The following is an 18,282-nucleotide window of genomic DNA, read 5'->3' as shown; positions in this document are numbered from 1 at the left end:
ACCTATAGTCTAAACATATCTGTCTACAAGTACAAGTCCTGCATTAACAATGTAACAAGTACAGAGATATTATCAGTAATGAGAGTCATAAGTACTCACTGTGCAGAAACATTCTGTAATATTTTACCATAATACCTTGTAATACTTAAAGATAATTCTGATTTTATTTTATTTGTTCTTCATAGGTTAAAAAGTACAATATTTCCCTCTGAAATTGTAAGCCCGCTGAAGTAAGGTGGGTGAAATGAAAATGAAATACTCAAATACCTCAAAATTAAAAGAAAAAGGCAAATACTCATCTAATTCATTATTAGAGTCTACACATCTCACAGCACGTCGTCTTCTCAAAGAACGGACTTACAAAAGCTCACACACAGCAAACACACACTCTCTCCTCACGAGCAGTTTCAGCAGCGTGCACCAACACGTGCTTTCATTGGGTGTTACTGTTGTCCTCTTATTGAAATTAGTGTTGTTTACAGTGATAAACTGCGTCAGCAAATCGTATTTTTTTCCCAGGATGAGGGAGTCGTGCCCCGCCGTCACCCCTATATTTTGTGTTGATGGAGAACGGAGATGTCACTGGACGTCCGACGTCATGGCGACGTTTTAGAGGTGCGCTGCATGACAGAAACGTCACACCCTCCTCCGCCTCGTGTGCCCCCGCACTTAATTTAACCGGGTCTCCCCGCCCTTGCTCACTACGTAACATGCGGCACATCGTTACAGGCAAATGGAGCGCAGCCAGTATCTTCACTGACCTGGATTGAGGAGGTTCTGGATTGTAGTCATCTGAGAGGAGGTGAAGATAAAACCACAGGTAACTCAGCCCTCTGCTCTTCGGAAAATATAATCCATCAACTCTCATTTGATCCATTAACAGCTTTGCTGTGATTTCATGTTTTGGCGAATTAACTGAGTAATTGTCGATTCTCTGTTCCAAATCACAGTCAGGGCTCAGACGCAGTTAATTTCCTGTTATTGGCACGTTGATAAAAAAAATATATATATAACCCTAAGGTGACCATGAGAACTAATTTCTTAACAGTTTGAGCGGATATGTTCCGCCTGTGCTCGGAACGATCTCATCATTTTGAAACACGTATTCAGATCCTGAATCCTGATCTCTCATCCTCCGCCGCCCACACTCGTGTGTCATTCAAAGCTGGAAGGAGATGTAACGTGAGGGTTAGAACGACTCGGTGGCCGCTGAATCTTCTGCTTTTATGCCTGTTTGGTGCTACAGATGGAGTCGGGACCGGGAGGCCGTGGCTGCCCGTCAGCGCTACTCCTGGAGCTGCCAAGTTGGATGAAGAGCACCACCCTGCTGGGCAAAGTCCTGTGATCCCATCATCTTCTGCTGCACCTGGAGTGTTGGAGGAGGAACAGCTTGGTTAAACATCCTCTACATGGAGCCTGAGGGCGCAGGCTAGGGGGCAGCAGGGGCCTCCAGGAGAGACCAGAGCTTCACACCTGAAGTGTAACTGCACCAAGGCTAATGGTAAGATGATTGTACAATTATGGTGTCATAACTGATCTTTGGTCTTGAGTCACCTCATTACCTTTTTTTCCATGGCTGCCTGTCTTTGTGTCTTTGGTCAGTGAGTGCATTCTGTTTTTGCCACACAGAAAATTGTGGTTACTCAAGTGCAAGTTGAAAGATATATTTCGAGATATATTTCAAGCCTGCCATCTAATTTAACAAAATAAAAGGGCAACTGTATCTTTTTTGTTGTTGTTGTTCAGACCACACCGCACTCTGAAGTTTGAAGTTGAAATTGAAATGTCGCGGTGAGCCTGCAAAATGTCACAGAGGCAAAGGGACAATTTTTCCTTTTAACCTGTAGCAATGATCACTGACACTCACTGTGTTATTATTAAATAAAACTGTCGTTTGCTCAATGGCACCTTCCTTTAAAAGCTGCATGCTAGCAACAAAGGTCATAAAACAGGGCTGGTGAATCCAGTGACATATGTTAAGGTGGCTGATCAGAATCAGAATCAGAATTCCTTTATTTATCCCCGAGGGGAAATTCTTTAAATGAGTCTCCACTTCCTCCCGCTGTACAATTGTTACCAAAATATTCTGTAGACAAGTGCTGCCATTTTATGCTGATGATGTCATTTGGAGCCAGAATGGCAATCTGGTGGTGGAGCTGCAGGATTGAGTTTCTGCCCATACATCTATTTGAATACTTAGCCTAAGTCATAATGTTTCAACCCCTTTTGTAGCATCAAATAACTAATTAATACCAATCTTATCAGGAAAATGAACACTTGAAAATATATTAGCGTCATCAGAACTCGCTAAAATGGCAGAAACCATCATTGGGAAAAATTTATTTGATGTGTAAAGTGAGTTTTTAATTTGGCCTATCTCTGCTCTGCTAACAGGGAGCGCGAGAGTTTTAGGACCTGTATTGTATCCAGCCACCAGGGGGCAATCAAGGCATTTTGACTTCACTTTTGGGGAGCTCTCATGTTGTGCATCTTTATATACAGTCGATGAGATATAGCTAAGGACAGGGTCGACATGTACCCATCTTTACTTTTAGACATATTACATTCATAATTTACTGTTGTTGGGAAACTTTTGTTACATTTACACTAATATCATGAGTTGTCATCAATTAATGTTGTCTTAACTACATGTCTCTCATCTGCTCTGTTCAATAATATGGGGCAAGTTAGCTTGGCTAGCCAGATAGTTTAACACAACAAGGCCAATCAGTGCACAGGCTAAAAAAAAAAAAAAAAAAAAAGATGAAAGTGACATATTTCGTCATTGGAGGGAACTCACTCCAACGAAATTTGTTCTCTGCATTTAACCCACCCAAGTGACGTGCACACACACACAGCAAACCCGGGCAGTGGGCGACCGCGTGCAGCGCCCGGGGAGCAGTGGGGGTTAGGTACCTTGCTCAAGGGTACCTCAGCCATGGACACCGGGCTGAGGTACCCTAATCACTGAAACAAATTAACTTGATAAAATACAGAGAGAGAATCAAGTTATTGTGCTGTATGGACCTTGTATTACAGTTGATATTGTCAAAAACTAATGCACAGTTAAGGACAAAAACACGTACCAGAGAGAATTTCAAAATAAAGGAAAGAATATGAATAATATTTCTTTACTTTTATTTTAACTTTGCAGTTTTTTTTTCTAGTGTTGAAATTGTAGAAGATGGTATTTTTGTTTTTTTGTTATTTTGTACAGATAATCATAGTGTCCTTAGGATGCAACCTTGTAGCTGTGGTGAGTCTGAAATGTGATGTTTTCAGTGAAATGTCTCAACCTCTATCAGATGGATATTCCTGAAATTTGCTTCAGACATTCATCTCACTTTCAGGATGAATTAATGCAGCTTTAGTAGTACTCTGACTTTTTACCTAGCTGTCCCATCGAGTCAGAAGTCTAATTTGTCCAATAACAATGCTAAGCTAATGGCACTCCCATCATCCTCAGCTCAGCTGTACATGGTATTACTGTTAGCATGCTAACATTCCAAACAAAGATGGGAAATGTGGTAAACATTAACACAACTGCTAAGCATGAGCATGTTAACATTGTCATTGTGAGTATGTTAGCAAAGTGAAGTTACTTTTTAGCTCAAAACACCACTATGTCTAAGTACAGCATCATCGAGCTGGAAGAATGGCTGCAGAATATATTAACCTGTTTTTCCCAACTTTATGGAAGTATTATACTTACTACTGACTACTTATACTACTTATACTTATTACTGAACGCCCTCCTTAACCACATTACCACAAACTAATTGCAAACCTGGAGTCTCTGCACTGTGAGAGCCAGTTGCTAGCTTGAACAGGTTAGTCATCACTATAGCTCACATTGTCTTTGCAGCAGCTCTCTCTGAGAAAATGAATTTATGCATGTTGGGTTTATGGAGATTTTCCACCAAGCTGTTGCACATGAGGCACAAAAACTTCAACCTGTGATGACTCATAGTTAAGACACTGAATAGGGCAGCAATGATTGGACAGTCAGTTGTTAGTTGACTGAAAAAAATATATTTGCCAGCTATTTTGATAATTGAGTCATTGTTTCTGTCATCAAAATCAAAATGTCAAACATTTGCTGGTTTCATCTTCTGAAATGTAAGGATGTGTTGCTTTTCTTTGTGACTTATGACTGTAAATGAGTCTTTGACTGTCGGATAGAAGAACCAATCTGAAGACATCACTTTGGGCTCTGGCAAAGTGTGCCGAGCATTTTCCACGATTTTTTTTCTAGTGTAAATGGTAATCGATTGATCATGAAAATCGGTAATTTATAATGAAAATAACTGCTAGTTACAGCCCTAAAACTGAGATACTGCAGAGTACAAAGAGGTGTTTTTGACAACTGGTGTAGCTGGATTCAACATGAATTAGGAAATCCTGATTCCTCCTTGATTCAGCTTGTACATCTTGTAGAAATGTAAACACTAGGAAGAAAAACTGATGGGTATGAGAACAGTACAAGAGATGGATGCTTCTATCTTTGACCAGTCAATTGGATTTAGAAAAAAAATATGATCTTGTAACTTGCACGTAGGGTCCCTGTAACATTTATAAACTGATGTTGTAGATTCAGGTTCAGAACAAAAGAGGCCTAATTACAAAATCTTACCTCATGACACAATGCGTGGAGGGTCATCTGAGATAAGTGGAGTGTAGTGCGCACAGATCTCTGCTGCTGTGTGTGCATGACTGTATTTTTTCCATTTTATGGGATCTGCAAAGGATTTAATCAGTCATGCTCTGTCTAATAGATGGGTTGTTCAGTGGAGTGTGATGAGAGAGCATGCTGTCCTGGAGTAAGAGAGAGAGATGAGAGGAGGAAGACGTGACAGTGTCTCTAAAATACAAGGCCTCGGAACACAAAGGAAAAGCGAGTTGACGCTGTCGTAAAGACGGAGCCAAGTTAGCTCTTGATTCTTGCCTCCACAGGAATCTTCAGCTTGAATTATGCACATGCAGGAGTGTGTTTCAGTGAAAGGAAGGACAAGGCCTAACTGTTGTTTGAAGGCACGTTTTCCCTTTACACAGAGGGAATGCCAGACCTGTCCAGGAGATGCACATCACTTACTGTAAATGAGTCACTTTCTTTAAGCCTCCTCCACATCGCTGCCTCCACAGCACAGTCATCTGAGCTTGGCTAAACAATATTAATGCAAGCCAGTGCAGTGATTTCCATTTTTAAAAAATGTATTTGTTAGAGGATTAGGGTATTTAACATCATCTGAAAGGACTAAAACGGTTCATTGAAATGTAAAACAGAAGCACAGACAAAAGGTATAGTTTAATAATGAAATGAAAATTGCCTTTATTCGCTGTCTTTCTAAGAGACATTAGAAGGTTGATATCAGTGTCATGTTTGTATGACTTGGCTATCCTAAATGACTGGGATAATGTATGTTTTCTTACCTGAAATTTTTACATTTTTTAAAATAACTTATATACACAATAAAGAATTAAACATTATGCTTTCTAAAGTAAAATACAACATTTATTAGGTTACTATCATGTATTAAGTCTGGAACAATCACAGCAGGCCATTTAATGTTGGGCCAAAACCTCTTGTAAAATCCATCTAATATTGGAATCTACAGCTGAATTCATTTGTTATGGTACAAAAATGATAAAATCATAAAGAGCCTCATAAAGAGTCACCAGAAACTCATCAGTTTCCAGCTGTGTAGAATACAGATGTCGACAGTATCTACTTTTATGATGCAGTTGTTTGAGATCAGAAGAACCTGGAAAACATTATAGGCAAGACGAAAGCATTTGGTGCAATTCTGCTCACGGTCAGATCATACAAATTACCGTTGGGATTATTATCAGATGATTCCGGGTGGGTGAAATAATACTCGATTAATGAGGAAAACAGTAATAACCACCCGCCGCAACCCTCCCCGAAAACACTCACTCACAAACACACATACACACACACACCGTCCGCCTTAATAAAAGAGAAGCTATGTGCATTACGGACAGCATCCTAACTTCATTGATTATTTAAATCTCCACATATGCACACAGGATTGTAAGGATCTAATATTAATTGATGCTCTGTGTTCTTCTACACATCCAAAAGGTCACACAGTCCAGGTTGGAAAAATAGAGTAAAGCAGCTGTTCCTCTTCATGAAACCCGAGCTCCACTAGAGTCTTCTAAAAAAAATGTTTATTCAGGAAGCTAAAGGTTTAATTCTTTTTTTCTCTGCAGAGTTTCCTTCATCCCGTCAACTTTAGAATTCCAGCTTTTAGTTTTGCTGCTTAAATGTCTCACAATATACACAGTGACATTACTGCATGCAGTGAGACATTTAAATTTCTATAATCATAAAGTCAGTCATCAAAGGAAGCACTCATATAACAGTACAACTCGATAAAGAAATCACATGGAAAGCTTGCGCTGCTTAACATGGTTTAAATTATCATCTCATAAGAGTAGATTGTTATTGCCTTGAGTTCAAAAATACAAATATACACCTCCCCAAACAAGGTCTGATAATGTGCCTTTTGTTAATTTGATTTCATGTTTAAGCATTCACTCAAATCCTTTTAGCCATGTTTACATGTTTAATGATGTGCACCAAGTTATTTTAAGACCGTGATGTCAGTGCAGTTGGGCACCACCACAACTATAGTAAGCAGCTTAACAAGACTTTTCCTGTCTACATACATGAGTGAGCTGAGAGTGATTGCTTTAATCAGTGTAATTAAATTAATTTACATTACATTACATTACTGTACATTTACGTTGATGCACTCATATTGAAAGAGGCTTGAGTAATTCTTTAGGGATATGGAAACATGCAACACACCCCAACCCCCGACAGCAAGTCTGCAGGCTTTATGTAATCATTCTGACTAGCATGAGTAAGGCTGGATGTTATGAGAGCTGACGGTTCATGGCAGTGTTGCTGGTAGCAGCACTGTCTGTGTACAAAGACAAAGCGTGATTATTCCAGGCGTTTTTAAAGCTGTTTGTTTGTAATGGCATCAGTGTCAGGAGTTGGAGAGCTACTGGTTCAGCAGTTTGAATTCATAAAGGAACAAGTCAATGCACTTTCTTGTTTAGATTGAAATGAAGACATTGATACCAGTTTCTGTGTCTTTAGTTTGGAGCTAGATTCAGGACAAGGTTAGCTTAGCATAAAAACTGGAAACAGGGCTAACAGTTAGCTTGGCTCTGTCCAAGGTTTAAAATACAACTTCCATCCTATTTAAAGGCCCACTGATAAACACATTGTGTCTTGAATTAGTGGTTTTAGGGGAAGTTGCATGTTGTGCAGTTTCTTGATGAGTACACTGACTATAAAAAAAATTGTTGTATATGCGAGCCCCCAAAGTACATGTCAATGCTTCACCAGTGAAAGATGGTAGTGCTCGTATACAGGATATTTTGACTTCATTTTTGTACAGCAGGAGCAAGGAGCAAGGGACATGTAGTCCATCTTTATACAGTATACGTCACAGGCTGAACAACAGAGTGCAACAACAGCATGCAGTTTCGTTGAATATTGTGTTGTTTTCACATCACTGAAAGGATGGTAGCGATGAAAAGACTTCCATATTTGCAGTTTGCGAGTATTCATTTCACTGGGCAACTCAAGGTGGTTGTATATTTGCAGAGCTAATTTGTGCAAGTTAAAAATACTGTGCAATGTAGCACACATTTTTCATTAATGCTTTCATGAATATCCAGGTATCTCAGTCATTGTGGCCATTGTTACAATTTGAATGTGTAATCTGACATGAACACAGAGTGGTAATCATGGTTGGCTTGCAAGACTAGCTTGCTTTATCATGCTTGCACATACCAAATCATGAGCTCAATTACCACATCTGTCTCAATTATAGCTGGAGACACCTCACAAAAAAACTGGTCCAATGGAAGAGATTATTTGTACAGAAAACAAACTAGAGCATATAACTCTCCCTAAAACATGTTTGTACACAGATTAAGCAAACCGCATATAGCAGCTTCTTAGCGAGCTTTATAGGTGTCAATAGATGTATTCTTTTAACCATGGGAGCTCCTTCTCTCTGCTTGTCTTCCAGGCTTTTTGCTATCTAAGCTACACAATTCCTTACTCTAGCTCTGCAACTAATACACAGAGAGATCAATCTGAACATCTAACACTTAAAATGCCTTTAAAGGAACAGTCCACCCCAAAATCATGGGTGAGTGGCTAGCCGTAAAGTTTACATCCGGTCATAAGCATGCCTCTTGTCCATTAGTAGATGCATGTTGTCAATACGGAAAGAAAATGGTTCCTACAAGAAACTGCTTGCACCAAGGTCTGTGGATTATCTTGAGTTAGCGAGTCTTGATTTCTGGAAGGAGAAACTGCTGGTGAATTTTATGGATGTGTTTTTTTTTTTGTGCTTTGACCACCACAAATAAACTTCCATTCTATTCAAGAGAAGGCAGACATTTCCAGCCATTATCTCCAAAACTCGGCAACTCGCACCAAAACAATCTAGATTGAAAACAGCACTATTTAAAAAAAAAAAAAAATAAAATTAAAAAAGAAAAAAAATATTTTTGATTTTAAGGAAAACTGTCCCTCTGGGTAATATAGGCAAATAACTGCAGCAACACACTCGTGATCAAGTCCTGATGGGCTTACATCAACACAGGACCATCCGGACAGTTTTGTAATAACTTTTGACAGCACTAATGCAGCTCAAATCGTCTTGAACAAGAGCATATATTTCTGTGTTTTGCATTTTATTATTAATTTTTGCATTTTATTATTAATCTAATTATTGTGTTTTATTTGTAAACTTCTGTCTTTTTGCAGGATTTAAAGAGAGTGCTGTCCTTCCCACCATACCCCGGGGATTACTTGCATCCAGTGGTGTATGCCTGCACAGCAGTCATGCTGCTCTGTTTGCTCGTCTCTATCATGACATATATTGTGCACCACAGGTGAGAAGAACATTCATTAAAGGACAATTTCTCATTTTTAAAGTCTGTTGGAATATAATACTCACGTGCCCATCTGAAGGGGCTATTCGTCACCATGAAAGAGTCAGTATGCTCCTCTTTTGACAGCATGTGAAACCCTCTTTCCAATGCTGGATTTGGCAGGTATGGCATCTGACAATTTTTGGAACTGCTGAAGCAGATAGTCCATCAATAATGCTCATGGGTTTTGTTTTTCAGTCCTCACACAATTTAGTTTTCATGAGAGCAACCCAGCGTTGCACCATGTAGTCAAGGCCAGATGATCCTCCTGTTCATACAGTGGGAGCAGGAAGCATCCAACAAACAGTAATTCTTTCAGTGTACTTATGGCATGAAGGTATTGTATTCAGTAATATTTGAACATGTTGGGGTGTACGCTCCTTTATTAAGATTTAAGTAAAGCTGTTTACAGATTTAACATTTAACATTATAGTTAATATGACTTGTGTTCGTATTGAAGCAGTATCTCAACTTTTTAGTGAAAATGCAGCTATTGGACGGTCTGGGCCCTTCTATGTGGAGTTTGCATGTTCTCTCTGTGCCTGCGTGGGTTTTCTCCGGGTACTCCGGCTTCCTCCCACAATACCAAAAACATGCACATTAGGTTAATTGGCTACTCTAAATTGTCCCTAGGTGTGAGTGTGAGAGTGTGTGGTTGTTTGTCTTTGTGTGTCGGCCCTGCGATTGACTGGCGACCAGTCCAGGGTGTACCCCGCCTCTCGCCCGTAGTCAGCTGGGATAGGCTCCAGCTCCCCCGAGACCCTGACGGATAAGCGGTATAGAAAATGGATGGATGGATGATGCAGCTATTGGAATGCATATAACGCTTCATAATAGGTGTTCATTTAATAGCAGTTTTGTTTAAATTACATCATTATGTTACACTAACTACCTCATATTGCCTATCATTACACATGCATCGATGTTGTTTTTATTATTATTTTATTACTATTATTATTGTTTTTATCAATGTAGTCCAAATTAATTCCAACTTCTGATTGTCACATTCATCGTGTACATAGATGAATGTTATCTTGCCTCTAAAAAACTTGTCAAGGCAAAAGATAATGCAGTGTGACCTTTCACAATAATATGGTACTAGTTTTTACAGCGCACTTAGTAGTCGATGCATAGTAGGTAAAAACACTTCCGTCTTTGTAACTGTTTTTTTTGCAGCGTGATCCGTATCAGCAGGAATGGTTGGCACACACTCCTCAACTTCCTCTTTCACACGGGGCTGACATTTGGAGTCTTTGCCGGGGGCATCAATCAGATCAACTTACCTTTTGTGTGTCGAATTGTAAGTTGTTGTTTTCTTACTTTTTCAACATAGTGTTATTTCAGAGCACTTTTAAAAATGTGTTGTGCACAGTAGAGAACTGAAAAGCTTCCTCAGTTGTTAGTCAAGTAATTTTAAATGGCTTTAATGTCAATGCCTGCAGATATAAGCTTCACTTAGAAACCAAGAGTCACTCTCACTGAGTGAGCCAGTACAGTGTCTATTAAGGCTATTAACATGTTTGTTTCATCTATAGTCCAACACTTCACTTCAGCTAAAACCACAACCTGTAATTTTTGCAGTATTGTTTTTGTATGGATTAGAGAAAAAGTGAAGTGTATGCTAAGCTAAGCTAACAACTTCCTGGCTCAAGCTTCATCCTTAGGGAACAGGCATGGGCCATATATGTAAAGACCCATTTACAAGAATAAACTATCAAAGCTAGTACCAATAGATTCAGAACTTCTCTATTATAAATTGCATGTATACATAAGCAGATACAAGCTAAAACTATATTAGTGAACTACACATAGAGTTGACCTATATAGTCCAACAAAGCTAGCATTAGCTAATACACAATGCTAATGAGTGAATTAACAAACATCTCTGAACTACATAAACAAACATACCTAGCAGGTATATCAACTGCAACACAGCCTTGCCTATATGCATACGAATATTTTTGAAAACAAATATTTTCCTCTAAATTTTAGCCCCTCATTCACGTGCAAACAGGACTTTCATTCACCATCTGGAAATTTCTGAAAAAGCCCTCTGTGGTGCAGATTTATCAAAACTCTGCTTTCTTTGGATCTACATGTAAAGTGTTTGGGAAGCAGTGACAGTTAGCAACAATGACATGATCACCTCAATGTGCGCATGTCCATTGTTGCTTCGTGTAATGAGCATGGGCCTAAAACACCAACAACACCAGACTACCAGTTTGTTTACTTTTGGTTAGCACTAGACATGATCATAATGTTCTTCTCCTGTGTTTCATTTGTTTCATTGATAAAGAGTTTATCATTACCTACTTGTCTGGCATACCTGTTGAGAATCATAGCTTCGTTTTAGCTTCCAGCTTTGTTTTACTTTTACATGTAGAGCGAAAGCAGTTTTTATCAAAAACACCCAAAGCCTATACTCTACTTGTTGAGAGCTTAACTCACTTGACCAATTTGACCAGTTGTAATTGAAACAGCTGGCTGCAGCTCTGCATCATGATTATGTAACATGGTTGTAGCTAAAGCAAAGCCTTGTGATTTGGTAGACTGTAATACATTTCTAACTTTGGGCATGCTCATTTGATGGCCATGCTCATTTATGCAGTCCTTACCCACTTAATAAATACAACGTAATTATTAAATTAATAGCATGGTGCAAAAGTAATTGGATGGAGTGCATAGTGTGATATGGATATTATGCACCTATCTCACTAATGGTGTATAAAACACCAATACATGCACACATGCTAATTTGGACAATGAAGTCATATTGCTTTTAATAATCTTTATCTGTATTAGGTTGGCATCGTGCTCCACTATGCTTCTTTGTCTACAATGCTGTGGCTGACATTTACTGCCAGAAACATCTGTAAAGATGTAGCCAAAGACCCACTTCGGACCCAGGAGAGGAATGGGCCATCGCAAACTCGCACCAAACCAACCATCCTTAGGTAAGTTGAGAGTTAATAAGCACTAATCACTCAACACCAATCACTCACTAATTTACAGTGTGTGAATTAATCATGACCGCTTCACTGGGTTCTGTCAACAAGCAGTATCTTCCTTCGTCTTCTTCTGCTTATCTGGGTCTGGGTCGCGGGGGCAACAGTCTCAGCAGGGAAGCCCAGACCGTCCTCTTCCCTGCCACTTCTACCACTTTGTCCGGGGGGGATACAAAGGCGTTCCCTGGCCAGACCAGTGATGTAGTCCCTACATCCTGTCTTTCAAGGGATCTCCTTGCGGATGGACATGATACATGACACGATAAGCGTCCTACCTCACTTGCTGTTGTTGTGTGTTGCTGGTGTTACTACCAGCTCCGTGCTGCTCCTTAATTTAACCATGTTTAAGTTGTTTTACTCTTCACTACAGCTAATAATTTCACATTGTTACTTTGAACACCTGTTTGACTCATACATTCACTCACTCACTTAAGTGATTTCTAACATTATTTATTTATTTATTTAATTAATAATTAATTAACACCGACATTTATTATTTTTTATATTATATGATTAACTTAGTTTATTAGTGAGCAAGTGAGCAACGGTTCGATAACTAGTGAGCAAAGGACTTATAATAAAATAAATATTATAATGAAAACAACACCGGGGGCCAAAATAAGTCACTTATTTGGCGGCAACAGGTGTCGCAAACAGGACGTGACAAAATCGTGCATGATCGTTAATGTCCGGGAGCACCTCAGTCTCTAAAGAAATAACTATTACAACGAAAAACCTGAATAAACAGAATGAAATCAATTTAAATTACATGTCCATTATTTATTCACATCATTTTTTCCCAATATATGCTCGCCATCTCTTAGCCATGGGAGCCACAGAAGAGGGATGAAAGAGCCGCGGGTTGCCGACCCCTGCCCTAGAATATCATACAGGATTGAATGTATTAATTTGTAAGCTGAAGCTGAGACCGACTGCCCAGCTTTCTTCTGCTTCCCTGATCAAGCTACCTTGCAAAATCCTCAAGCCAGCTTCAATATTTTACCATTTTTACTTTTCTTTGCAGATTTTATCTTGTAAGTGATGGAATCCCTCTCATAATTGTTGGAGTTACGGCAGCATTTGGTATGGATAACTATGGCAGCAGGGATGATGCTTTGTAGTAAGTACTCATTATTTTTGTACGATTGTGTCTTCACTCATTGTTACATAATTTTAGAAAAAATGTTTGTTTATGTGTCTTTTTTAGTTGCTGGATGGCCTGGGAACCAAGCCTGGGAGGTTTCTTTGCTCCCATGAGTCTTCTAGTCTTAGTCATGTCTGTGTACTTCTTGTGCACCTATATTCAGCTTAAACGTCACCCAGAAAGGAAGTACGAACTGCGAGTTCTGAGTGAGGAGCAGCAGCAGTTATCATCCAGTGAGTCAAACCATCAGTGCCACACGGACACTGGGGGAGCATCTGGGCCTACTGTGGACTGTCCGCCATTTGCAACTGGTGTGTCAGTTCTGGCCAATGAGCACTCATTTAAATCTCAGCTCCGGGCCACAGCCTTCACTCTCTTTCTCTTCCTGGCTACCTGGGCTTTAGGAGCATTGGCAGTGTCATTGGGACATTTCCTGGATATGATATTCAGCTGCCTGTATGGGGCTTTTTGTGTCACTCTAGGACTCTTCCTTCTCATCCAGCACTGTGCCAAACGTGATGACGTATGGCACCGCTGGTGGGCTTGCTGCCCATCCAAGTCCAAGACTAAGAAAGATGAGGGGAATGGTGACGGACAGAACCAGAGTCGGGAGCTTCATCAGCCACACTGCCACTTGAACTCCCCATGCTCAGGCAAGCAGCCGCTACTTTCCCCTCACCTTGTGCAGGGTCCTTACCACAAAATGACACCACCTCCCCAGAGCCCTACATCCAATCACACGGGTCCATGCTGCGTGGCCATGATGGGTCCTGTTACTCCAACCCCCATCTCCCCTCTTGCTGAGCCGGTGTCGTTGCCACGTCCGCAGTCGCTTTCTGATGAGCTCCCTCGTCCCCCTCTGCCTCTACAGAGCTGCCTTAATAACAGAACAAAGTCACGTTCCTTCAACCGCCCACGCCCATGCCTTCAGGACTACCGTTCTCACATGACTTCCACTAGTATGGATGGGAGTGTGCATAGCTCCCATCTGGACAGCCCTCACGCTGCACACCACCTTGAAGGTTCACCTCTGGTTTCCAACAGCCCACACCCAGACATCCCGCTTCCCTGCCCCAGCCCTCACTTGGATAAGCAGCTGGCTTCGTGCCACAGTTTGCAACGGCAGACCTCCTGTCACAGTGTACAAGACTCAATGACTTCCTGCCACAGCCGTGCACACAACATGCATGACAGCATTACTTCCTGTCACAGCCTCCTCCTACCTTCTCACGGAGTCCACACCTGCCAGTGGCACATGTACAGCTCAGCAGACCACTCTTCCACTACAAGCTGCTGTGAGAAGCCCGACCCTTTCACTTTGCAATATCAGCAAGACCCTGACACATACAGCTGCATGTCAAAGACAACAGAGAAAGAAAAAGATAATCTCTGTGTGGAGCAGCACGGTTTCCCAAGGAATACTCTGCCTCGGCAGCATGCCAACGTCAGCCGGCGAGGCACCATTGGCCGAAACAGGAGCCTGCAGGAAGAGGGCCTGTTTGGTTCAGACGCCACAGGAAACATACGAACTGGCCCTTGGAAGAATGAAACCACTGTGTAGTTTTATTATGCTTATACTTGCCAGACCTTCAGGCAGCCCTGTAATTGAATTGCTCCCTAAGTGTTTGGGTCTGAATGCCTTCAGCTTTGTCCTTAAACCATAGGTTGAGTTTTCAGTCCGGCCTTGTATCCCAATGACACTTCATAACCCTTTATAACAAAGTTATCTTAAGTGTGTTACTAATCAGTTTTTGTAAGGAATACACAAAAAGGGTTAAATTAATGTTGAATTAATATTTTGTTCCATGCATTTTAAAGGTGCAATCAGTAGTGTATGGCTCTTTCGGGACACAGAAGTTAGCACGGTCACAAAAAGAGGGTCTTGAATTCGAGTGAAGTTTAGGACTTTTTTGTGTAGAGTTTGAATGTTCTCCCCGTTTGTGTCAGTTGTTCCACTCTCCATTTCAAAGACTTCAAGATCAGGTACAAGTAAACTCCGACCTAGAAAGCAGGGGACCTGATCCTAAACAGACCAGCGGGAAAACATACCCAAACTCAATGTGCATAACTAAATTTTCTAAAAACAAGACATGACCCCAATGGAACTTGATGACGGCCAGTCCTGATCTGGATAGACCCAAAAACTGTGACAACACAGTGGTCGATGAGGCAGCAACTAAAGGGAAATTGTCTTACTTATCAGAAAGAATTGGCACAGTAGATCACCTCAGCTTGCAGCTGCAACGTAATCAGAGTTAAGTTCACTAAATGTACTTCAGAGGCTGAGATTCTTGCTCTGAGAAGAACTGGCAGTGAGAATTTACGGCTGAATATTTAGCTGATTTCATCAATCTAGATGAGACAACAAATGCAACAACTTGCAGAAATTTGATTAGTGTAGAGATTCGATTGTGGTCCATAAGTACTTTGTTGACAGTAGTCAGATGAAATCATTATTTTGACAGTCATGACATCAACAGACAAAATGAATCAGTTGTGAGATCAGCTATATTGACATGTCATATGAGTCTGGATCAACAGAAGGTTGTCAGATTCATGTCCTGCCTCAAATATCCATTTACATTAGCTGCAAATGTTCATTTACGCTTGAAAAACGTGCAAAATGTTGACAAAGCATGTGTAAACTGTATTATTAACGTGGGTGCTGAGAGCAGACACTCTGCTTCTGAAACATTTACCAAGCATTTTAAAATGGCGATGGAGCCATTTGTGTAAATTTGCTTAAAATATTATTTTTATGCTTTTTTTTTTGCATTTTATTTATAATCCATTTAGCATTCAAAAATCAAAACAAAAATAAATGAATACACTTTAGAGATCTCAAACACCCATAAGCTTATTAACAAGTGGAAGAATCTGAGACTGTTTCCCCGTGGGGTTTTTGGAATCATGAGTAGACCACGTGGTCTGTTTAGAGAAAACTTGAAATCACAGCAGCCCTCAGGGAGGAATGATTAGAATTGGCTATCAACATTAGCAAACCATTTTTGGTGTACAAGGTTGTCAAAAGACTGAAAGAGTAAAATATCACTGATTGCAGCTTTAAATACTTGGATTAAAACAGAAATTTTAACATATTTGTTAATGTTATTACATTTCTAATGGCATTGCTAGACACAATATAACTTTAAATATGAGTGGTTACATGTGAAAACACCTTTGAATCAGTGTGAGCATGAGTGTGTTTTTATATGTGCGCAACTGTGCATGAGTAGTTTCATACAAATGTGTGTTTGTGCTATATGTACTTATTATTATGGAGCCACCCCAATTTTACATTCATGAAATATCTTAACAGATTCATTTATGAAGCCTATGAAGATTTTCTAAGGAGACACTTTATGTATGCTGCCAAATCGAGTCAAACAGACTTGTCTGACTAATATTGCACTATTATACACTAGAGTATCCCTCACTCGGTGAGATGATAATTCCAAAAAAAAAAAAAAAAAAAAAAAAAAAGTGCAATGTGCTACAAAGCACAAACTTTGTATAATGCCAAAATTATGTGCCAGCTTTCACTGTGACGACAAACTACACATAACTCATTCTCCATGGGTTTTGAGAGATCATACAGTTTGTAGCATCATACAAACTTGAACTCAGGTTTTAGAAAATCATCAGCAACCCTTTGAAGTCCTTCCAGAAACTTCCATATGTTTTCTCCAGTGAGTTGTTTCATGATACAAAGCTACCATAGTATAAGTGAGGCTCATTTTCATAAGGCAGGTTTAAATAAGTCAGTGAACCATTCCTACAGTCTTACAGGTGATCAGTCACACTGATTGACCGACAACAGAACTATGCTTATTAGCTTTCCGAGAATGAGATGAGAAGGTAGATATCAACCCTGTATCTCTGTTAAATATGGAGCTAGAGCCAATAGGCAGCAGACCTAGCTTAACATGAAGTTCCAGCATGTGACTTCCTCTAAAAACAAAAATTGTCATTTTTGTTTGTACATGGATGAAACACATCATATATAGTGTTTATTGTGAGCTTTAGAGGCCAGGGTAGGTGAGCTAATCGCCTTGTGGCGGCAGCTCGACACTCCAGGCAGTGAGAGGTCATTCTTGACCTTGGGAATAACAGGTTGATAAAATACTCTTAAGGTCAACTTACTAGCTTTTTCCAGGACCTCATCTCACAGCTTTCATGAACAATTTCAAGTTGGCCTTGATGTCATGGACTTGGATTAACTTCATGACACATGGCAGCTGCTGATGAAGATAGCGATATGTATGGCATTATATTTGTGTCTCACATACATGTTTAGCACAGAGGAAAAAAAATTAATAAACATATAGATTATATTTTGTCAAAAAGTGATCATCATGTAAGAATCATTAACAAAACTCAATTCTGTGCTATCTGTATAAACTCTTGCATTTGATACTTTGTATGCTGAGCATCCTCAGAATGTTCCATCATGTATTTAGAAACAAGACACATATCATAGAGATGCAGCTGAGGGAAGAGCTAATGAGATTTAAGATTATTTTGTCAAGCTTGGTCCTCATTCTACTTGCTATCATCAAACGGTAAACAGGCTTTAAACAGTAAGTGCTGCTTTTCTGAGCCTTCTTTATGAAACACCTCTCTGGTTCATGGTTCATTTGGAACAAGTGAAAGTGCAGTCTTTTGAATTTCAGTCAATTAAACTCATCCTTATTATTTTTTTCTGCTTTGTGGCTATAATCAGGCCCTCGCACTATTAGTCTTACTTTAAAGAGGGATGAGTCATATCACTTTAATGTAGGTTAAACACAGAAGTTTACTTATCTATCAACATATCCAAGTTTGATGTAGGTGTAGGTGACCATCTAAGGACACCAACACTGCCTGACATTGATGACTGTGTATGTGTGATGTGTTGTGTCCCAGTGTTGTGACAGCTTTAAGCGTCTTCCCAGACTGGGGACAGGGATCTCCTGTCAGTGTTGAAATGACACTGAAAGATGCTGTCTAAACATGAAGCCATTTTAATGTGACATTTTTGATTTCTCACTTCCATTGTGGATTTTCTCAACAGTGTAAAGAAACAAAGTGACACCTTGTAAGACAAAGGGAGTATCGATATGAGCACTGTGTGTTGTCTGCACTAGAAATAAAGATTTACTGTGA

General features: G+C 39.9%; 1 protein-coding gene across 1 annotated transcript; it reads left to right on the top strand.

The window, feature by feature from the left end:
* The first annotated feature begins 695 nt into the window (after positions 1-695).
* On the top strand, positions 696-18,282 carry adgra1a (adhesion G protein-coupled receptor A1a). Its single transcript, XM_046377717.1, has 7 exons — positions 696-820; positions 1,247-1,501; positions 8,822-8,949; positions 10,165-10,288; positions 11,791-11,942; positions 13,018-13,113; positions 13,201-18,282. Exons 2-7 carry the CDS (start codon positions 1,499-1,501, stop codon positions 14,696-14,698), a joined length of 2,001 nt encoding a protein of 666 aa, XP_046233673.1. The 5' UTR covers positions 696-820; positions 1,247-1,498; the 3' UTR covers positions 14,699-18,282.

The sequence above is a fragment of the Scatophagus argus genome, chromosome 21 (assembly GCF_020382885.2).
Source record: "Scatophagus argus isolate fScaArg1 chromosome 21, fScaArg1.pri, whole genome shotgun sequence".
Lineage (NCBI taxonomy): Eukaryota > Metazoa > Chordata > Actinopteri > Scatophagidae > Scatophagus > Scatophagus argus.
The sequence above is the reverse complement of the archived record's forward strand: the minus strand, read 5'-3'. Positions and strand labels throughout refer to the sequence as shown.

Bases quoted from the DNA above. Each gene is read 5' to 3' on its own strand.
- adgra1a (XM_046377717.1), top strand. The intron at 10,289-11,790 runs GTAAGTTGTTGT...TATCTGTATTAG, and splicing joins TACCTTTTGTGTGTCGAATT to GTTGGCATCGTGCTCCACTA. The intron at 13,114-13,200 runs GTAAGTACTCAT...TGTCTTTTTTAG, and splicing joins AGCAGGGATGATGCTTTGTA to TTGCTGGATGGCCTGGGAAC.